The sequence below is a fragment of the Poecilia mexicana genome, unplaced genomic scaffold (assembly GCF_051168715.1).
Source record: "Poecilia mexicana isolate PSO_F unplaced genomic scaffold, ASM5116871v1 scaffold_7, whole genome shotgun sequence".
NCBI lineage: Eukaryota > Metazoa > Chordata > Actinopteri > Cyprinodontiformes > Poeciliidae > Poecilia > Poecilia mexicana.
Genome location: NW_028263376.1, coordinates 23,105,262 through 23,129,210, shown reverse-complemented (window position 1 = coordinate 23,129,210; position 23,949 = coordinate 23,105,262). Strand labels below are relative to the sequence as shown.

Sequence of the window (23,949 nt, the reverse complement as noted above, 5' to 3'; positions counted from 1 at the left end):
TGATGTCCTCGTTTTTCACAACATCTGGAAAATATCTTTAAGTCTCCCATTAAGCAGAACACACTCCATTTATGACCATTACCATGTACATGGCACTAGAACAGAGTCACAATGAGACAACAATTAGAAACTGCATTTGCTGCCACAAAGTTTCAAGAAGAAACAAGCAATTGAAGCCAGTCTGAAAGTTCATGGGGTTCATGGAGAGGCATCCACATCAATTCAAGGTTGAACAGCAATAAAACAGAGGATAAATGTTTAAGTTAATATTTTAACAAGCCAATGTAGTCATAATTAATAGTCAAAAGAGATCCTTTGATGCCACGGAAAGTATTTTGTAAGAGTTCTTGTAATATTATCTGAAGTACATGCTCACTACCCTGACAGACGTCCTCATCATTACGTTATTTATTATTGTGCTTCAGGCTTAATGGGAGACAAAGTGCTAAATTTCTATAGAGCAGTGAGTCATATAACTGGGGAGGCCCATATAATACGCAGCTGCCCACCGTTATTAAGGTCTCTTCAGTTCTAATCCCATCGCTAAAAAGCAGCGTGTCTAACCGCCTCCTGATGCCTTGAGGTACATGGTAAATGACTGATACATTTTTAATAAAGGGAAAAAGTTCCATCAGTAATGCCATTGATTAGAAATAATTAAACACCTGTCTACACTAAGAACTTGGTCAGAGGATTATTTCTTTTAACTATAAAAATTCCTAACACACTGATCTGACATGCGTTTTGAATCAAGGCTCTGGTTTGTATTGGTACATCTGACTGAAATCATCACCATTTTCTTCTGTGATCTTATGACTCATGTCACGAGTCATGAGCAGGTGAAGCTAGTAGTGCTTTAAGCTCGCAGATGCAAAGAAACAGGTGCAGTACCTTTTCTGGAGCTTCAAGCATCCGCAGCTGAGTAAAGGTCAGCACACCTTATAGGTTTTCGTCAGGTTATATATTTTTCATCACATATGTGATGTTCAATTCTCCATTCATTATTAATGAGTCTGGAGATGAATCAAGAGACCGACTGGACAGTCATGAGATTTTTATGCACTCAAACATGACATGTTGTGTTTCTTCCAATAAAGTTTTATGTTTTATATATATATATATATATATATATATATATATATATATTTTTTTTTTTACAGAAGGCAATATCTTTATTGCAAATTGTATCCACCTTTTGCAACAATAAATGGACTTGCAAGATGCTGGCCCATTTGTGCTCTTTAAACAGCAAGATAACAGCACACACAGCTGCTGTTTATCATAATGTGTTGTCTTTCCTCCGCAGAGCTGCTGTCAAGCTGAACAGCAACATAAGCAGGCATAACTCTTCCAGTAAATGGAAGCGTATTTGTTTTTTCTCAATATTTCTTCCTACGACATCCTATAGAGACTGTGGCAGTGCTGAACAAACACACCTGATATCATCTTATGTGGGTGTTAATAATTTCACATATGTGTCTGCCATATCTCAAGACTTCTGGAAATAAGGCTTTTTAAGCCAATGATGAGAGCTGCCTGCAAGATGCCCATCAGCAAAAGTACAGGATATTTCTCTTGGAATAGTATGAATTTGCTTTACAACACGTTCAGTGAGACTTGTGAAACATCTGAAACTAGGGGTGAAATGTCACAACAGTAGCTTGTCTGTTCATTAGCAAAACATGCTGGATCTAATTACCCTGTCAGTGGGCGACTGACTCCTGTAAACCAATCAGCCGCCCACTGTTGGATGGTTGTTGGCCAGCGGATAGATGATTATTGCCTTCACTTTGCAATATCATCCACCTTCTAGTTATCAATTATGTGCTGTAACGACCAACAGCAAGGAAATAAGAGAAGGCCAGCCAGCATTATTGCAGCTCTAACAGGGAGCATGAATGTAGGTTTTGAGATATATTTAGAAAAAACCCACAGGTGTGTTTCTGTGGTTGGATGTATAAAGTGCTGTTATACTACAGAGACAATATGAAAAGGAAAAAAAAAAGAAGAAAAGAGAAAATCAGAAGGGGAAATTCTCTTTTTTTTTCTTTTTCCGTTATAATATCCTCATTCATTGTTCTTAGGTCCCATGTGTTGCCATTAAGTTTCCGATTTTCTCCCAGTCTCAGATGCTTCCACCGCTCTCATTTTGTTTCTGTGTTTGTCCATGATTAATGTTAGGTGTTTTCTGGGCTCCAAGCACACAGTCCAGCACAATGAAATACATTTTTACAACTTTAAATATGAAGTTTTTCAAATCTTCATTATCACAATATCGACAACACAAACAACTCCCTGGCTCTCGGTAGTTGGCAATTTTGAAATTCAATTCAATTAATGGAATTATGAAAATGAAATTAATTCCAAAACACAAGGATGTACAGTGGTGTGAAAAAGTATTTGCCCACTTACAAATTTGTGCAGTTTTCAAAAAATAATTATGGAAAAAAAAATATTCAAACCATATGAGGAAAAATAAATTGCCTCATTGTTCAAAATTGATTTTACTTTTTACATACCTTTTTTTTTCAGAAAGACAAGTTAATTTTTATAATCCATTGCCTGATCTATACAATAAAAAAAAGACAAAAACAAACAAAAAACAACATAAAATCTGACAATATGGCATAGGTTAGAAGATGTTAAAAAGAAACGTACAATGTTTTGATCTAAAGAAATTCAACAAGACACGAAAAGGCCATTCTTTGTAACAAAACCTTTTCTAAGCCATTGGGGCTCCAGCAAAGCCCAGTAATTGCCCTTATTCACAAAGGATAAACCATGGGAAAGTGGTGACCTTTTCAAGGAGTCGCTGGCCTACCTAAATTAATCCTAGATCGCATTGACAATTCAGCCACGTGGTCCCGAAAGATCCAGGTCAAGATGTTTGCATTTTTCAGCTTTATGCACCGATGCATTTTGTTAGTATACAAGTTTTATGTCAAGTACTTTGAATCTCAGTTATTACTGCGTGCTACATTAACAAGAATATGCCTTTGGTATTGAGATTACTCCAGAGAGCCGGGAAGAGAGAGCCAAAGAGAGAAACATGGCCCAGTAAGGAATGCTGTAAAGAGAAGCTGCCTGTTGTGGATTTTATCACCACAATGAGAGCAGGCAGCACTAAAATTTCAGCCATATCAAACATCGCCAACCTTTAAAGCTCAATGTAGCAGGAATGTATTGAAATACTACAAGCATGTTCTAGTACATTTTGCCTACTAGCAAACAAATACCTTCCGAAAGTTAAATAAAATGTTTGTTTTTTTCCCAATACAGATTGAATATTGTCCAGCACACAGACACCCTACAAATGCAAGGTAAGCCACAAAAGCTCACAAATGGAATGCTCTGTGGAAGAATGAAATGTGCTAACACAGAGAACTGAGAAAATCTGAGACTTTAGAGGATTATAAAGCAAAACCCATTCAGGAGTTTAAGAAGAGGTTGACGAGGCCTGGACTGTGGATGGAGTTAGAGATTAAAGAGCTAGCACAAAAGACACATCTATGAGACTTGTCTTGTGAAAAGCTACTTGTTAACCAAAGATAACGACAGAAGTATCTTACCTGGGCTGAGGAGAAAAGGCATTAGGTTCAGTCGTTCAAAGTCCTCTTGTCAGAACATATTTTTTGGAAATCAAGGTTTCCGATCTGGGAGGCAGAGCGTAGGTGGACAGAATGCAAGTTTTAAGGACCAGGAAAACACTTCTTCAGTCCACCAGAAAATTTGAAGATAGCCTTTAGTTTTCCTCTGTTTTTAGGCTTTATGAGGATATTTTTAATTTTCCAACAGGACATAGGATTTCCCCACTCAACAAAAAGCACAAATACCTGATCTAATGATATGCTTCAATGCAGAGCTCTGGATGTTGGATTTACATTAGAAGTAAAATATAATCAAAATGAACAGGAATAAATACTTGAATTAAGTGGGGATTGAATATTACTTTTAAATTATTCAAATAAGTTTAACATTCTATTGTACTGAACGGTAGGTGTATTTGATTAGATATTTGACAGACCTCAACAATAAAACAAATAAAATGTTTCCACTTCATACAAGTTTCTTAAATAAAAGGAGACCATACAACATAGGAGGTTTTACAAATAGTATTACATTTTATTAATATATTTTCATAAAACAAGTTTAAGACTGTATCAAAAACTCAGTAAAAACATTAGATTTTTTTTAACCATTGTTCTAATGGTGATATGAACTGTACATAATTCACATATTGTTGTGGTTCCTTTGTTCCCCATCACATTGAGATAATGCTTTATTTTTATTTTTGTTTTAATGTGATGGGCACGTAAACAATCTTTTCTACCCTCACAAACTATAAAGTTATATATATATTTTTTTAAATGACTGTGATCATAAATCTAGACATACAATTAAAAAATAAAAATTTCCCACTCGGGAGGAGTGGGGGGTGGGTGGGCGGCGGCCCGCCAGTTCCCAACCAGGTTTACTGATAAAACATCAACATTATGGAGTCGTTTTATTTCACAGGCACACAAATATGTACATCCTCTTCTACCCCATGCCTCACCTGAACTGACAACAGGCACCGCACTAGTAGTGCAAACCCTTGTGTCAGAGCAGTGGTATTACAGTACTCTACACCCACCCGCCCCTCACAGATTTAAAAAACAAAAAACAAACAAAAAAAAAACGGAATAAAAGACAATGGATCCACCTTATTGACATATATTCTGCCTGCTGTGAATCACAGCATTCCACAGGCCCCTTTGTTATTGTTGTAGCAACTCCATGAGAATTGCACTGTGTCCACAGACATCACCTTGGCAACAGCAAGCCCAGTTATCTCACAGGCAGCTGTAGTGGCACACATTAAAGAGAGGAAAAATAAATCATGTTTAAGCTACATCTACAACAGGCATGATTACAGTTGCGTCCTTTGTGGTCAAGTACCAGAGGAACCTCAGTCATATGGCAAGTTCAAGGATCTAAAATTCATGTACCTTCTTATCAGTCAAACACTCAACCATTTCAATTATGCTAAAGACACATAGTGCAAGGTTTAACAAGAATTTGCATAAGTGCAAGTACTGCATGTTATTATCCAGAGGGAGCTAAGTAAAAGAACGGGGAAGATCAATATCTAATAAACAAATCAATTTATGTGTGAATAAAATGCATCATGCGTTCAATTTGCCATTTTGCTTTTCATCCCCTCAAGAAATAACAAGTGCAAAATCTTACTAAACCTAGCTGAAGGGCAGATAAGAATGATTTAGAACTCAAAGATTAAAATCGGGAGGGAGAGCCTCGAGTCTGCTGTCATGGTGACATCGCCACAAAAGGCCCAAAAGACCTCAGTCTTTCCTGCTGCTTTATTATTTTCTATACAATAGAAATAGAAGATCATTGAAGATAAAACTGGCTCTTCTTGGCAAAAAACAGACAAAAAAAATAAGATGCAAGAAGTCAAAAGCAGATCTGAATTACAGGAAGGAAAAAGAAATACAAACTGTCCTCTATCCGTTTGTCCAGGGACAGTAGCAGAATGTTTTATTCATGATGGTCAGATATATGCCGTTGCTTGCTCTTCTATAAAGTCAAAGCCAGTTCATTGAACACAAGTAAATGTACTCCTGTTGTAGTTTCTGAGAAGCATCCCTAAATCGGACCAGCTTTTCAAACTAAAAGCTCAGATGTGTGCGTTAGGGAGGTACGTAGGGAGGTGGTGACCTGTAGGATGTCATATTCTTGGGGCGTGAGCCTTTTCCCTCAATCGGAACGGTGAAAGGGGGTGGGGGCTGATAAGGTGGAGCATTGGGATCGTCATCCTGGTAGGCTGAATACTCCTCCAGCAGATCCTGGTTGAGCAGGGTACTGTGGGGGCCGGCCATGTTGGGGTACTCAGGAGGAGGAAGAGGCGGTTTTTCCTCCTGCAGGATTAGAGGAATGCTGGAGGATGGTGGAGACTTGGAATCGTCCAGTTCATCAGCAAATATTATGGGAACACCCTTCTTTATGAAGGTGGCCTGTTCTTCTATTGTCATTTTTCCTTTGCGCTTCTTGCGGTAGCAGACCATTGCAATGATCCCAGCTATAAGCAACAAGGCTGCCACCACAACAGCAGGGATCACTGTGTGGAGGTAAACATCATCACTACTTCTTTGACTTGTTCCAGGAGACGGTGTGGCTGTAGGAAGGGCAGGTATTGGCACTTCTCCTGGTGGAATGAATGTGTAGCTCTGACATTTGTTGGTACCACGGACTGAGATGTTTATGGGTTTAAATTCAGGCTCCATGGCCTTGATGAAGGCTGGCGAAGGTGTTCCTTGGGAATCTGAGATTCTTTTGGTGAGAGTAGTTATCTGTTCTTTTGGACAAAAATTCTGCTGAATACTATTGTTGGTCCATTCAACCACAATGGATCCTTTAGTGATGCTCCTGAGGGTCACTGTGCTGGTATTTCGGTCCCCCAGGGCATAGGCCAGTTTTTTAGTCAAAAGAATCTTATTGTGAACATTTTCACTTAAAGTTTTGGGGTCACCGTGAAAACGAGCAGCAAACACCACTGACGGTTTGTCATTGCTAGTCCAGCGGTTGACTTGGACCTCAAACGCATCCACGATGCTCTTCCCACCCTTATCGGTGGCCAGCATGAAGTATTCATGATTCCCTTCATGTTCCTCGTCAGGAAGGCCGTACAAAAGCTGGATGCTGCTGTTGAACTGGATCCATGAGGTTTCACTCACGGCTTCTTTTGGGGTCTTCTTCAGAGTCAAACGCAACTTGTCAGTGGTACCATCTTCTCTGTCATAAAACGCATCTGAAGCAATTTTGACCTCAAAGTACGTGCCAACCCATGCTTTAACTTGATCAATCGGGTTGCGGATTTCTGGGTTTTGATTCAAGTCTGTGGTCAGAGAAAGAGTAGTTGTACGTATGGTTGTTTTAGGAGTGGTGGACTTTGGTTCACGGGGAGCAGGGGTGGACATTTTGGGTTTCTTGGGCTTCTTTGAAGGTTTTGGTTTTTTGCCGGCACCTGGTGGCGTTGGCGAAGCAGTGGGCCCTAAAATTGTTGGTCGAGTCATGGTAGGCATGATTGGAATGGTACTCGTAGTTCCCAACACTCTGGTAGGTTGAGGAGGTCCAAAGACAGGTGTATGAGCTATTTGATCTTTGACCCTCAATGTGGGCTTCACCGGTAAAGGTAAAGGGCCTCGGACAGGAGGAGTAGAGTTGTCTGTTGCTGGGGCAATAGCGGGTGAAGTTGGGGTAGGAACAACACGAGAAAGAGGCTCTTGGTTAACAGTGGGGGGAAGTAGGGATGGCACTGGAGTAGGAGTGTTGTACAACTGACGCCTGATGCGTTTCACTACATGGGGTTTTTTGTTGACAATATGCCAGCCAACCACTGGGTAACCCAACCTGGCTGACATCGTCCCATCTTTTGCCGAGGACTGCACACTGCTGATGTCAGGAATGCTGGGCTGATCAAGCGCACATCCAACTTTCCATGACAGCAGGGCTCCATTCTCCACAACTTTCTTTGCATTTCCTGGTCCAGCCATGAAAGCAGACATGTCAAATAAGCGATTGTTTACAACAGGCACCACTCTCATGTGCTCCAGAGGCACATGAGAGAATTTCCTCATAAGTCCTAATAAGCTGACCCTCTGTTCAGCAACCATCTTTGTCAAATCAGCATCCAAGATGACAGTAAGGACCGTGACAGGCTCCTCTGAGCCACAGGTGAAAGGCTGCAGGCCACTGATATCGGACTGCAGAGTGAGCAGAGCCGGCTCAGTGTCAGCCCGTTCTTCTGGGTACACTTCAACTGTGAAGACTGTACTGGGATACACTTGGCTACTTGTCCCTTCAGTTATCTGCTCCCCTGACACCAAGATATGATATACACCTTTATCTTGCTCCAGAGCCAATCCTCTTAGAGTGCATCTCTCTTTGTCCCAGTACAGCCAGGAGGGTAAGGTCTCTCTTCCCATCTCAGTGAGCTTAGAGAAAAGAGAAAAACTATTAGCATTTTGTACAGCATGAGCAAATCTGATATAAGCTAGGTCTGAAATATAAAAGTCTCTAGTAACCGTCACCTCACATTTAATAACAGTAACAGTTTCAGTTTTATACAAAAAAAAAGTACCCCTCGTACTGCAAATGCATCATTTATATTATTTTTAGGAAGACTTTACCTGTCTTAGATGTGTTAACACAGGTACATATGTACTTTCCTTAAAATCTTCACAGAGGTTTTGTTCAATAATCCACGATGGGTGTCACATTTTAAGAATTTAGAGAAGTCTTATATTGGGGATGGTCAAAGAGAAAGTCTGAGCAAAATCGAATTATTTTTGAAAGTGAGGCATAAAACTTCCTGACTGACAACACTTTAACTTCACATGCAACATCTCAAGACAGATAGGATCTCATCCAGCAGGTATAAAATGTGCTTTACTAGTTTTTTTGTTGCAAGTACAGCATTTGAAAAAAAAATTGCAGAGGATGGGAATATATTATCAGGTTTTGTTTGTGTCATGTGGCTCATCATTAGTTCACTTTGGTTTAGTTATCACTTTACTGTCTTTTGTTCATTCGTCTAGCAAATGCTATGGGAGAGGTTACTGAAACTATGTTTAACCAGGGCCATGGTTATCAATTTATATTTTTTTTTTTTACTCTTTTTGGCTGCAACAATCATCAACCACCATTTGCTTACACACTTTGAGTGTTAGTATGCAGAGTGTTTTATGGAAGATATGTGGGACTTCTGATGTTTGTACCCAAAACTACACCAGTTTTCTGAATCGATGTTTATTCATTGTTATACGGAGGGAAAAGAAAATGCAAGCAGAAAATAATCACAGCTAACATAAATACAGGCTTGAAAACATCTGTCCATGTGCAAACTAATATGTTGCACATTTATTATCTAGGCTTATATCCATATTGCTTTTCAACACCGTGAAACCACTACCACATGGCAAAACCCCTCCAAAAACGCATACACTAATGTCAACTTAACAATTGACATCATCTGTCTATAGTGGCTCAGAAGGACTTTTATGTTAATAATATGTTAGAGTGCATCTTTATTTATCAGTAGATGTTCAAAATGAACATCTGTTTATACCAATGTAATACCAATGTAAGAATATTTCTTCTTACAAAAAAGAAAACAAAAAAACAATTACCAGTTCAATCTCTAAACAAAAAACAGAACAAATGTTTTAATAACTGAGATTAATGGTTTCATATGAAATGTACGGAATAAATTATCATAAATTAACCATTTAATTCCGTCTGCCGTTTCATGCCAATGATGGGGAACTCTGATAAACCACACTGAATTAAAATGAATGTAAAATTGAAATATGTAGGGCAAAAGGAACCCCATCATCTGCCACAATCGCACTCCTTTCATTCCTTTCAGTTGATCAAATCTTGCCAAAGATGAACAGGAAGCAGAGTGAGCTCCTATTCATAATAACTGTGTGAGTCATCACTCATCATTTTGAGTTATTACGCTGTGACAGGATATCATTCTGTATCACCACTCAGGCCAATAATAATCTCATGTCACTCATAAGTCTGACTGGAACAAATTGCAATAGAGTCTGCCTCAATGAGCAGTGATACAGTGATCAAAAATGATGGGATAAATGCTATATAGAGCATTAAATGTTTTTTATAATGACAGAAAACTCTAGGCAATATGACAACTATAAGACACAGGAGATAGAAGAGTGCAAGGAAACATTATTTTTGACAAGCACGCATTTCCAAAGACACATTTTATTACTTCCTTGAGCTATAATTCAATTGAACCATCAGTTCAGCCTTCTGTAAAGTTTTATAACTGTTTTATTTCCACCCAAGAATTTAAAAACTATTTTAGCTACATCTAAACTCATATCTTTAGGGATTCAGTTGCATCTTAAATTTAAATACATACACAGATTAATCACAAACAGTGCTACATTTCACATGAAGTTTTGGTAATTTTGATCATTTTGGCTTAGAGGTATTGAAAACCCAGAATTCAGTTTCACAGAAAGCCCTAATATGACCAAAAAAGTAATTGCTTGCCCATATAGTAATGCGTGTTGCCCATATAAAGGTCAACACTATCATGTAAACAACAGTTACACACAGGAGGTGTGGAAGCTAAGTCACTAAGGCCACAGCTAGAGATGATGGCTACTTATTGTGTTGCGTTTAGGCAACTTAATGGAGATTTGAGTGAATGGAAAATCTGCACAAACAGGGATACCTGCAGTCTTGAGAGGTAAAGAAAATGTTAGTAAGTAGCTAGGGCACAAATGTGGCAGCAACCAGTACTTTAAGAGAAACAACACATGCGCCAGAAAGGTTGCATTCCTTGATTAAGCCACTCCAGATCCAGAAACAAAGTTTCAGAATCTGGAGGAAGAATGCAGAAGCACTAAAATCTAAGTGACTTCAGGCTCAGTGAAAATTCTCAGTCAGTAATGATTCGTAGAATTGTGTTATTTGTCAGAGCATGTGATGCTTTCCGCTTCCTAGCCGGCTAAGACTTCTGTTTTTTATTGGTTTAATGTTTTTAAGGTTTGGATTTTCATTACCTGTAAGCTTTAATCTTCAAAAGAATAAATATAATAAATTCAGTCAAATGTTTTTAATTGAATGTCACCCTTTTTCATAATTTTCAAATTTATTGAGCTACTCCTGAATAACAGTTCTTGAAGATGACTTAAAAACAAAGATGCCCACTGCTGTATTAAGTCACGTGATAATTTGTTAACATGTTAGGACATCTTGACTGAACGCTAGAATTTTTTTGAGATCATGGGTTTTAGAGACGCCAAGATTTAGCTTTACGTACCTGGACGTTGCAGCATGCATGGTCGGGTCCAGGAGGAACCTTCAATTGGAACACCTGGCCTACGATTGCTGAGGAATCCGGGATGTTTGTGTGGACTCCATTCCCCACAGAAGACTCTGGTACAGTTGTAGGGGGGCCTTCACCAACTGAGGTTGCTGCAGCCTGGAGCTCAGACATCACAGAGGACTGCATAGAGGCCTCTAGTTCCACAGATATCATGTCCACCAGTGTTTCTTGCTGATCTGGCATGGCACCATGGGCCAGAGTAGCCAGAAGCCATATTACAACAGGGAGAGTCCTGCATGAAGGAAACCTACTCCTCCCCGCATACCTGCAGCTCATGTCTCTAAGTATATAGTGCATATCAAGAGGCCTTTGGGCTGCACAGCAGATGTCAGTGAACAACCGAGAAGGCCACATGCACTGAAGTCTCTTCAATGATATGCTTATGGGTCAGAATCTCTAGTGATTGGCTATGCTCACAAATGCTGCAGTTTCTCTTCCCTGTCCTCTGTGACCCATGAAGATATCTTTGACAGCCTGTCAGACGTCCATGTCAGCCCGCTGCAAGAGATACACACAGAAAAACGGAAGAGTAAACATAAGGACGAAGCTGCATAGGCATATAAAGCCACCAGTGCCAAAACGCACGAGATTCATTGCTTACATGGCAATCTCTTTATTTAAAATGGCAACATTAAGACTGAATCACATGATGATACACCAGGACATGATGCAATGTCATGCTCTCCTTTTTCACGGCCTGACACAGTATCAGCATCTACAATTTTGTGACAATTATGTGTTTTTGTCAAGGAGAGTGTTGGTTCAAGGAAATTACAAACAAAACCTTCTTTGAGAAAATGTACTTTGTTTCAAACAGCTAGAGACAACAGTTATTAAACAAATATATTTTTCAGGGAAAGCTATTCACAACTGTTTCAGATTTCACATTTTACCAAAAGTCTGGCAGTAATGACCTTAGACGATAAGTGTTTTTGTTCCAGCATAAAGCACTGTATTGTTGCATTGATTAAAGCTGAGAACAAGAATCTAGGTCAAAGGATTATTTTTTGCAAACGCACCCCAATAACACCTCAGAGGAATTATTTGGAGCAAATGTAAATTAAATTTTATAGAAATGGTATAACTTGCCATCTATTCACTAAAACAAAAACAATGGGTCAGAACCCTTTGAGTCCATTAGCTGAGAAGTGCACCACGTCTGAGATTTTTTTTCTTCTTTCATTTCAGTGTCACTGTCTCTCAAGCCCTCCCCCCATCATTTCTTCAACACAGTCCAAAAGAGAAAACGATATTCATTTTACTGAAAAGATTTTGCAACAGTGCAGAACATGTAGGCTGAGAAAACGATGCATGAATCACGCAGTTATTTGTGCTCTAAATGTAAAACAGAAGAATATTAAAACAGAACATTAAAACAGGCCATGCGTATAAACTGCCTTTAATTCAGACCAAATTATTTGAGTCAGGTGAGGTAAACTACAGACACCTGTAAAAGTTGGACGATCAAGGCCCTGCTGTGTTCCACACACACAGAGAGATGGTCATTTAAAATTAATAAGATACTACAAACAGCGTATATTGTAATTACCGTCTGTGATTCAGCTGGTCAAAGCCTTACAAGCAGAAATCAGAACATCCATATTTGTAGTCATTTGTAAACCAGACATTTCAGCCTGTAACCGCCATAAAATACATAAATATTTTAACTATATTTATTTATCTAACAGAGTGATATGATTCATCTTTCTACATCACAATGGTTCTGAAAATCATCTTTAGAGCCCCACCTGCCCCACTTGGTGTCTCATGACCCCTACTTTGGAAACCACTGTTAGACCACTTATATATTTTACAACTTTATTTTGTAGTTCTTGTTACAGCAATTACTCTTAGCTGCAGTCAAGGTTTTTTTTTTTTTCCTTCCTACCCTCTCCCCCCACTCAGTTAAAGTTTTAATTAGGCAAACCTCAGGCCTGGAATTAAAGTCTTGCTGCTCTGACCTTGCCAGCTTTAATCCTGTAGCACTCAAATGGGCAGAGGAGGGTCAGCCATTTGCCTAGAATCACAATGTCTGCCTTGGCACAACGGTGTGACATCAAGTGATGCAATTAATGTCTTTGCCTGCTCTAAAATCCATTAAAGTACAAACCAAACTTTAGGCAAATTTGTGAATATAAAAAAAATAAAAAAAATCAGCTGATCCTCATGAAAATTCAGTGCAACTTTGATCTTCATTCAGTTTTTGACTCCTGGGTTTTGCACTGATTGTTTAAAAGAAGCCAAAACAAAACTCTCTCAGGTAGGTCAATAAGTTAAACCACAAAAATAAAGCATTACATAAAATTTGGTTTTAAAAAACATTTGTTTGTACATTAAAACCACAAAAGACATGCACATTTGTAAACTATTATAGTCTAAAATTACCTTAAATTAAAAAAAAAAAAAACTGGGAACAGAAAAAATATACCTCCAAATAAAAAAGGAAATAAATCCAATAAGATAGCAAAATCCAGATCGATTTCACTGTTTTACTTACCTTTTTGTAATTTTATTATGCATGTTTCCAAAACATAATTATCCCTCCATTATTCTCAACCCTAACTACTATTAACACTTTAATAGTTATTCCAACTCTCGACAGTCAACATCTCTGGCTGTTAATAGAAAACTTTATCAAGTAAGCAATGCTATGAAGTCCGAGCAATACATAAACCTAGCAGCTCATCAAAGTCCATCTAACACAGATGTACGAACTTTCCATAAACGGAAGGCATACCAAAAAACAAAACAATTCAGAGGAAGCCATTTTCTGCCATTTGCCATCTATTCACGAAAACAAAAAGAACAATGAGTCACAACTCTTCCAGCCCATTAACCAAGCTGAGACATGCACCTCATCTGAATTACCCCCCCGCCCCCCTTTCATCTCAGACAGTTCATCGTCTCTCACCTCCTCTACTTCCCCAGCATTTCAACTCAGTCCAAAAAAGAAAACAGTATTGACTTTATTGAAAGATTGTGAAAGAAATTTAAGTGACTGATTCTTTAACAGCGCAGCACATTTAGGTTGGGGACAAAAAAAAAAAAAAAACGACCGTTATATGATGCATGAATAATGCAGTCGTTTGTGGTCTAAATGTAAAACAAGTATTAACTCGAAAATGGGCCGGGTGCCTAAGCTACCTTTAACACAGAGAAAACACAACACATGACCTCAGGTTGTTGCCACACATGTCGAGGAAGGAAGTGGAGGGGAAAATACATCTGAGCATTGAACTGTACTCATTTTAACATGAATCTAAGCAGTATTTAACAAAACCAAAAAACAAACAAAATAAATATATATATATATATAAAGGTTAGGACTGGAGGTGTTTATGAGGATTAATTTAAAGCTGAAAACAGTTACTGGGTTTATAGGTGAGGTTGCAAATTAGTGTTGATTCTGACTGCCACTGTTTGGTATTAAACAATGTTACCTCTAAACCCTCAGTCTCATTTGACATTCAGCTTGATCTACTCAGACTACCTTAACACTCAAGAGTTCTTGGGAAAGTTGAATCTGTTCACTGACGCCACATTAAATTAAGTTTCCAAAAACAGCAAAGCATCTGAGTGAAACCATGTCATTACATGAGCTTAGTGAATAGTGAAAAACATATCACTTTATAAATGTTTCATATCAGTCAATGTTGATAACTATTGATTAGTTTTTTTGTTTGTTTTAAATATCTGAAAACCTGCCATACTGTTGCTGCTGTTATTTTTTTTATTTTTAAGCAGTTTTGAGGCATGGTGTCAAAACATGAAACTGCTCCTGTACAAGTTACTCAACTGGGTGTTGCTAGGTAACCAAAGAGTGAGTGAGTTAGTTGATGCCACCAACCTAGTTTGAGTAGCTAAAGTTTATTTATTGCAGCAATTTCATCTTATGATAAAAATGGATTATTGTGATAAAATTACATTTCTGATTCCATCCAGCTGTTTCCTTAAAGAGTAGTGGAAGAATGTAATCATTACACATTGGCTAGTTTTCCAGTATTGGGTAAGAACATGTAACTTTCTCTTTACCAGAGAAAAAGCTACAGGCTATCTGGCGTTTTTCACAGCTGTCTGGAGTAGAAAGTGGCCCCATCCCCACCTGTTGCTGTTCACTGCCAGTCAGCCGGCTGAAGAAAGACCCAAAAGGTTTTTTCTCACTTAAACGAAAGACAAATTATTCTATTTGGACATATTTCCAGTCCAGGAAACACAAGATAGTCATTATTTAGAAGTAGAGGAGTCAATATCAATTATTTAAAAAAAAAAACAGTATTATAATAAACATGACTTAAATTCCAATAGTCAATATATTATTTCATTAGCAAAATTGTTTTTCACCATAAAAAAAACATGTTTACATTCTTGTTTTAAATTTTTGTGATAATATTGCGATACTGTAAAATAGCATTTTTTTTTTCTTTTGAACACATGGTTGTCAAACAGTGAGATTCTCATGGCAGCCATGCCTAGTAAACAATTATACAAACATTTGTGCCTCAGGTTAAATGACTACAAGTACAAACCACCACAGTGAGGAAATGGCTTCATGCAAGTCTTTACAATACTTTTAGTAAATTACTCATTTAATGAGATTTCTACTCTACAAGCAACAAGTTTGTCGAGTCTATGCTAAGGCACAACACTGGTTGTTAATTTTAGAACAGTGTTATCTCCAATTCGTGTTTTTTTTTTAATTTTTTTATGTTAAGCCTTTATACTGTATGTTTGGTAAACTGTGCAAAGATATATACTTTAGTGTGGGTGATTTGCACCCAGAGGCCTTTACTACTGGGGGCACAAAAGCGTTTTACAACCATCCATGCACTTTGTGGTTCAACAGTAGTTAAAACTCGAAAACCATCAAAAATAATTAGGCCTCCGATGCACAGTGGCACTCAGGGCCAATTGAATTGACGTAGCACATGCAGCAGCCTCTAGATAGAGCATGAGCTGAATAACAAACATATCCACGAGACAAGGTTGCTTTGCAGTTGGATGTTTCCCTTGTGTTGCCCTCTACTCTGTTCAACAAAGTAATGAAATATGTGGGGAGAAAACGGAACAACAAAAAAGAAAAAAAAATGTCTTTGCCGACTGAAAACAGAACTTGGCATGGCGATTCCAGAGCAACTCCCTTTACACCGACTACAGTACACTTATAAATCTCAGTGCTGTACGTCAACAAATGCTGTTGGATATTTACAGGAGTTCAGACACCACTCTAAATCCATTATCAGAAAGTTCGCCATTACTGTAGGGCACCATATGTTTAGTGGAGTTTGCTGCATCTTCTCTGACATGCACAAATTATAATCTTTTTCATGTTACAAGCCACAAATGTTTAACCAAAACAGTAACTAACCATATATTTATGCCAGTAAGCAAAAATGAATTTAAAGACAACCCAACAGCCCATCTAGACTAAAAGCCTAAGGACCCTGGGGGCTTCTTTACCTAAATGCCTGGTATAAATGCCCAAAATTTTTTTTATTTATTAGTGAACTCAGCATTTAAGAAATGGCAAAAAGTAATGCCAATATAAATAAGTAACAAATGTACAAAGTTGGCATACCTATTACCTAGTACACAGGATTTAAAAAAATATATATTTGAAACAGCTAAAATATGCTATTATACACTAAATGGGATGTCAAAATCTCCAGTTGTGTCGAGTTTAAAGTTAAATGCTGCCTTTCTCCTTCCCCACAAATCACTGCCCGCTGCAGATTGCTGAATTAAGAAATGTTACTCCACTTTTCTCCTCCAGTATTTTCAAATGTGGAAACATTTTTTAATTCTGACAATACCCAAAAAAAAAAAAAAAAAAAAAAAACAATAGTCAAAGTGTGGGCATTAATAAGATCTTTAAAGATGATGCAGGTTTTCTATTTGGTAAGCAGCATGCAATTGTTTATTCTGAATTTTTGCCAGTAGACAAGCAAACTAATTAAAAAACCAATCATAAACTGAATTGCTATAAAGGCAATAACCAATAAGTTCCGGAGGGGCAAACACAATTGTTGCTTTTGTGTTTTGTTTGGTGGGGTATATCTGAGACAATGTAGTCAGCTCTATACCAACATACATTTGATCGATTGGATTGACTACAATCGCCCTGGAGACCCACATGATGTGCATAAGAGCGGCAAAGCTCACATCACTGCAATGAAGTGAAAAAAGGGTGATGTTGATTCTAATCAATATAATTAATTACAATATTCAGCAATTATATTGCAGTTACACATTTTCCTGGTATTGTGCAGGTGTAGTAAATTTAGTGAATGACACTTTAGAACCACGGTTACATCTCATATTGACCTTTATTAGTACACGGGATTGATAATGGGTGCAATCCTGTCAGCTACACTGCAGATGCCATTTGTACATCAATCACTTGACAGGTGATTTCATCACTGGCTCAGCAATACCCCCTACAAAAAAAGCAGATTCAACTTGGTATTGTGGGTTTCGGTTTCACAGTCATATATTCTACAACATAACATTTTGGCTGATATTAAAAAAGGGACAGCTACAAGTAAATTTGTCAAGATAATAAAATTTGACAAACTTGACGCTAAGAAAAACACTCTTTGGATACACAGCAATAGCTTTTTGAAGGCACAGTTTTGTTTTCTAGTAAAGAGGGAGAGAAACATTTGAAATAGAACAAGTAAGCATTTAACTTCTTTAATTAGATTAAAACCAAAAAGTAGGGGACAATTTAGTTCTTGATTAGAAGTGCCACTTCCCAGCCTGGTAAAACAATAGATCACACTACAAGTTTTAATATCCTAGTAAGAATGTAACTGGTTAACTTACACAATTATTGCCTTTTATTATAACTGTAAAACACAGCTCTGTTACATGTGGATGTATTCAGCAACAACCCTATGCTGTTTTGATGTTGCTGGCAATTTTGCATAATAGTATTTCCTTTAATGATCAACGGCGGGTGCCTACCTTTTCCTGCTTTGTCAGATTCAGTCTGGCTCCACCATAACCTGCATAACCGTTTGTCTCATTGGCCTCCATTGCTTTTGTAACTAAGGAGGAGTGAATGGGTTTGCACTGGTTCATTTCGTTGCTTCACTTTTTAGTAGCCAACAACTGATGAACATTTTCCTGCGTTGATTTGTAACGCGACACAACAGAGCCCTGTATGGTGCACATCTTCCCATCTGGGAAGCGCATCTTGACAGGAAAGTTTTTTTGGACAAAACAGAGTCACCGTGTCCTTCTCGCTGATATTCTAGCAGATAACAGATAGCATTATCTATCTGTTGCAGATGCTGGAGCTTTTAGATGCTGTCAAACATTGGCAATGTGCAACTAGCAGTTCAGCATTAGAATCTCAAAGGGAAAGACTTCAAAAAGTTTTGCGGGTTTTTTTGCCCCCTCTCAATTTACACGTCATGCTAGCAGAGTTTAAGACTTTCTGCAGCAGCTCATTGTTTTGGTCAGGTGAGAAAGGTTGCTGGAAGAAGTGCTACAATTTAGGCAAATGTGAATGGGTGAGTTTATATCAATTTTGACATTTGAAATCTTTGAATAGGTAATTTTACTAATGTAGATCATCTTAAAAACATAGTTTGACAACCCTAGTTACAAGTAGTCAAATTAAGACTTTTACTAAACACTGTAAAAGGCATCAAAGATCCTTTGAACACCCATTCAAAAGTAGCTAGTCAACTTAATCAGTAACCTACACACTAGATTTAGGGATAATCCACAACTTCTTTTAACAACTGTTTTAACAAAAAAGCCCCTTTCAAAAATGTTGCTACTGATAAATGACAAAAAGCAGCACTAAAGAAGAACAAAGCGACCTCAAAGAGTCCCCAAACCACATGCAAAACTCTCAATTTACTCAACAAGAATATGTACATTAACGGAGATAATTACATAAAGACTCTAGATAATGTACAAAAAGTTACAGCAAAAACCATTAGAAGATTTACACATAACTGGCTGATTCAAACTGTCTCAGCAAGAACAGATGTTACATTAGATTTCTTGCGTGTCTTACAGGGACTGAGTGGGAGGCCTTTTTATAAGTCTGTGTGGCCGCTGGCTCATAATCCTTTCGTGTCAATTATAAATCCAACTAATCAATCCTTCCAACATCAGCAGCGACTCTGTTCCTGCGATTAGAGGGTGGAGGAAAAAAAATCTCGTTTAGAAGGCATGCGAAAAGGCAAACACTGTGACTATTAACATGATTAAGTGTTGCAGAATAGCAGTTTTGTGTTGCAATGCAAACTGCAGGTAATGTGATAAAGCTAGCGGTAGCTCAGTAACTAGGCATTAGCTCCTGGGCCCCGCTTCAAGTGGACTCGGTGGAGGAGGCCTTTGGAAATCGCAACGCCGCCTACGACGTTCAACCTTGATAAATCATTCCTCAGTATATACCAGGGAAACTCTCGATAAGTCGGGCCAACTTCTCTGTAAAACTGCTGAAAGATGTAAATTGGCTAATTTAGTAAGCGGCTAGATGAGTTATCCCACGTCCTTCCGTCTGAGGCGCAGAGATGCACCTGTTTTATTCTAGGCGGAAACGAGCAGCGACTTGCTGCTGGGGCATTCGCCTCAGAAACACAAAGCTGTGTCAAAAACACCGCAGCTCCCTTTATCCAGGTCAGGCTGCATTGCTGAATCAGGTTTTAACAAAAGCTTCACTGAAAGCAGCAACCTGAACAAGGCAGAGTTATTGTGAGTCAGCTCACTTTCAAACACCAAAGTGGGATAAGGAGCGGACTGGGCAGAGATTTAACTACCGAGGGGGGCTAACTAACAGGCTAACGCAAACATAATATATCCATCACAAACGCAGTCTTTTGCACGTCCTGTCAGCGACCTGGAGTCCCCGCTAATCCTGCACACGAGTCCGGTGTGCACACAGAAGGAAGACGAAATCCTATTCAAAAGTAAAACACAAGAGCAACAGAGTCCATATTTCAAACTGACCTTGTTAGCGAGCTAACGTTAGCTAACTCGCGGCGTAATGTCTCCTCTTCTACCCGGAGAGAGCCGCGAAGTCTTCGCAAATGCCATTAACTACGGGCTGTTCCCCTCAGCGACGCAGGCAGCTATCATTAAGCTCGTAGAGAAACCAGTTCAGGGAGAGAAATACGTCCATCTGGTTAGATTAAGCCTACAGATATTTTTTTTTATCTGTATATAGTGGTGGTGACGGTAGATTCCCCTCCCTCCGCCACCGCCGCCGCGCTCCTTCTCTCTGTTCGCTTCACACAGGTCTACAGGTTGAGGCCAGTCCTGTTAGCAGCCTGACTCCGCCTTCTTTTTATCCGAACAGAAGCAGGTGAAAACATCACAACTGGAAGCACTCACCTCGTAATTATACTGTACTATGCTTAATTATGGTGCTAGAGCGTCATTGTGTATGTGTGTGTGTGTGTGTTTTTTTTTTTTTTTATATTTCCACCTTGAGTGACCTAAAAACCTAATCCAAGTATGCTCCTTTGTCTGCAGATCCAGAGCTCCTCCCAGGAAACCTTGACAAATCCAGGCAGGTAAACTATAGAAAGAATGTGTACGGGCATGCAGTCTATTTGCATGTGTATGTAAGAATGTGTAGTTGCAACCCTTTCCCTCCTCCTTCATACTTGCTGCATATTTATATTCAAAACAGTCAGAGCCAGCCCAAGATTTTATGGGACCCGTGAAAGAATTTGATTTTGTGGCTCACTTAGATTAACTTCTTGTCAACCAGCTTCTAGAGCCAAACCAATCCTGCTTATTTCATTTCATTATTTCATTGTTTTGTACATGTTCTTACCACTGTTTGTTTTACAGATTGCAACCAAGATGCACCAAGATATTGGAGATCTTCTGTAACCCTGCTGAGTGTCATCTCTTCTCCCATCACCTGTTGGGGTAGCAGCATCAGAACCAAGCCTAAAAACACGCAACAACCTGATTAAGAAGGATAATTTTCTTCTGGGGACTACTGTGGAACCTCTGAAGATCATGGTGCGAGTAGAATTTTATACAAAATCAAGAAAATTATGAACATCCCTCACCTTCCTCTTCATGAAACTGTTACAGAAAAACAGAATCAGTCAGAGGACTCTTCAAATTTGTTGTATTACAGGCCGCTACTTGAGAACTTCCTGCCCACAGCCATCAACATCTACAATAACTCTTTAATTAAATGAGTTACAACAACATTTCATTTCCCTTTGGCATCAATCAAATATTTTTGAATTGAACTGAATTTGAATATTTTACCCAAGGGTACGCTGACTTGTGACAGGAAGAAGCTGGAATCAAACATTCTGATTGCAAAATTCTACCACTGAGCCACAGTTTATTACTTTAGTGTATTGTTAACCCAGGCAATTGCATCAAGTTAATGACTTGCGGCCTCCTGGATGAGCATGTGGCAAAAGAGGACAGTTGATTGTGATGAATCATTAACTTTGCAGCGACCCCTCTCATGCTTAGCCTGCATATAGAGAGACAGCAAAAAGGAAAACCGTCCTTTAACAGGAAGAAACCTCCAGCAGAATCTGAGTATCCATCTGTCATGACTGGGTGTTTGAGTAGACAAAGCATAAAGATATACATAAAAAAGAAACACAGAAGCACTGATCCATGAGTACATTCAATATTAAAGAAAGAGTAAACAGTTAATGGTTGTTGTGGGTGAGCTCTGCAACTGCTCTCTGGCTTCAATCACATGAATGCTGCCTAAAATGGACACTTTATTTTGTATTTTTTCAAAGTTTAAATAATTTCAGATGATAACAGAAAGTAAACATACCAGTACCATACTGCTTATTTTCTAGTTTTAGATGATTTGCCTAATGATATGTCAACCAAATAATTAAATTGCTATTATTTTAAAAAGCCTTTGTGTATTGCTTTATTTATTTTTATTTTTTTCAAATCGACCAAACAAAAATCCAAAACACAATACCTAATTAGACTGATGTTTTCTTTGGGAAATCAGAAATGATATCATAAGTTGAGGGTTTAACTATAATGTTTCATTTGAAAACATTAGAATAATGGTGAACATGTTTTTGTTTTGAAAAATGACATTTTCTGTTCCTGTTTTAACAAAATGGAAAAACGGTGTTGTCTATAGTGAATAATTGTGAAAATGTTTTGTTTTGGTAAAACAGGAACTGAAAATCTACCCTGTAAGTCACTATTCTGTTTTGAGATGATCAAAATCAGAAACTGCAGACCTCAGACAGTATCGGCAAAAAAAAAAGAGCCAATTGATGCATTTCAACTTTTGGTTTTTTAAAGGTCTTATGAATACAGATTATTTTTTTTCGGGAGGCTGAAACTAGTTAGTAGTTGCTCTATCTACCATTGTAGAACTACATAAATCTTAAAATATGTAATGATTAGTCTGAACGTTTTGAAAGATTTAAAGATTGAAGTTAATGTCAGTATGCTCCATTTTATTGCTCACATTTTGTGCAAACTATGGTTTTAAAATAATTGTTCCTTTGAAGTCCATTTGAAATGAGGTCCTGTGGTCTGTCTTTTTCTGAGTCAACTTTAAATTTGCCTATTTTGATAAAATAGGCAATTTCACTAAAAGCCTATTCTACCAATAGACTAACTGACTGGCAGTTTTTCACTGTGTAAAGCTATACAAATAGATTGAAAGTTATTCTTTAATTCTCCAGGTTTCTTTGAAAACTATTGACAGCAGGTTTTCCTACAATGTTTTTTATGATTATTATTTAAAAATATATTCCTAGTAACAAATAAAAATGCCAAAGTTGCACTTTGGTTACTGTAGCATATGCTCTTATTAGTCTTGAGGACACCCAAGGGTATTTATTAATTCCTGGTTGTTCTTTTTACCATCTCCATGTGAGTTATTAGTCACAAGTTCCTGAGTTCTTGTTTGAACAGGCTGCTTGTTAACAAAGGCCAAGAATCTTTTCTCAGAGCAGCTTTGGGTCACTCATGGTCTAAAGGTTACATGTGCTCAGGGATGGGTCCTGATAAGATCAACAATATTTCTTTACTTACCATTTTTGTATTTTTACATTACAAAAATCCTTATTACCATTAGAACCATTGCTGGTTTCTGAATTATGAATTTAAAGCAAATATTCAGGTGATTTTCTCCTCACTGGAATTACAAAAGATTTCCTTCAGATTAATTACCTTCCCTGTGACCACTCTCAGCATTTCCTCTACATTTCCAGAACAGATGCAAACAGAAGGTGGCATTTTGTGGATCCACTATGAACAACTGGTTACATTTGACTGCAGTGTTATGGTTTTAAATAGGGCATGAGCTCTACTGGGAAATTTACTTGAAAGACGAAGAGAAAGTTTAAGAGGAACATCTCTCAGACTGACAGCCAGTGACAGGCAGCGAGTGTTAAAGCAACAGCGCGGGGCTGAGTATAAATCTCATAAAAATGCAACAATCACAGATGTCGTTATACTGACAAATAAAAATGCTTAATAAAAGACTGCAAATGGGCATTCTTCTCATCGTGTTTGCCAGCAAATGATATCTGATTTTGTGTTTTACAACACTGCAAATTTTTGTGTGAAATATGTGTTGCCATTTACATCATCATGCATAAATATCAACAAAGGAATTTGAAATTATGTTGCAGCAAAAAAAAAAAAAAATGGCTCAAGGTTCAGAACAGCCAAGTAAAGGGCTTCCATATTTTAATACCACTCTTGGCAGTCCTGAGTGGGATTTTAAAACAGAGATATAGGGCCTGTCTGTAATAGTTCACAGGGCTGTCAATCACTAAATCCTTCTGACTCTTTGTTCACTACTCCAGGGCAAAAGTGTGGAAAAAAAAGAGCAAGAATGTCACATCTGCATGTAAAACAGATCAGATGGAAACTATCTAAACAAGTGTTTTGCCTAAATGAACGTCAATAGCAATTTCCTCTAAATTAGGTTTTGACTTTTTTTTTATTCATCGCGGAAATGATCGTACAAATTAAAAACTTCTCTCTTGTTTTGTTTGCTTGATTGTATCTAACTCAGATGAATAAGTCGT

General features: G+C 38.1%; 1 protein-coding gene across 1 annotated transcript; it reads right to left on the bottom strand.

Annotated features, from left to right (window-relative positions):
- Positions 1–4,097: 4,097 nt before the first annotated feature.
- On the bottom strand, positions 4,098–20,258 carry LOC106908804 (dystroglycan 1-like). The gene is made up of 3 exons (XM_014975025.2): positions 19,892–20,258; positions 10,859–11,422; positions 4,098–7,994 (listed from the first exon to the last, which is right to left on the bottom strand). Exons 2-3 carry the CDS (start codon positions 11,276–11,278, stop codon positions 5,691–5,693), a joined length of 2,724 nt encoding a protein of 907 aa, XP_014830511.1. The 5' UTR covers positions 11,279–11,422; positions 19,892–20,258; the 3' UTR covers positions 4,098–5,690.
- Positions 20,259–23,949: the final 3,691 nt, after the last annotated feature.

Coding starts and splice junctions, on each gene's coding strand:
- LOC106908804 (XM_014975025.2), bottom strand. CDS start 11,278: ATGTGGCCTTCTCGGTTGTTCACTGACATCTGCTGTGCAGCCCAAAGG. Junction 7,995..10,858: donor ATGCATGCTGCAACGTCCAG/GTACGTAAAGCT, acceptor CTTTTCTCTAAG/CTCACTGAGATGGGAAGAGA.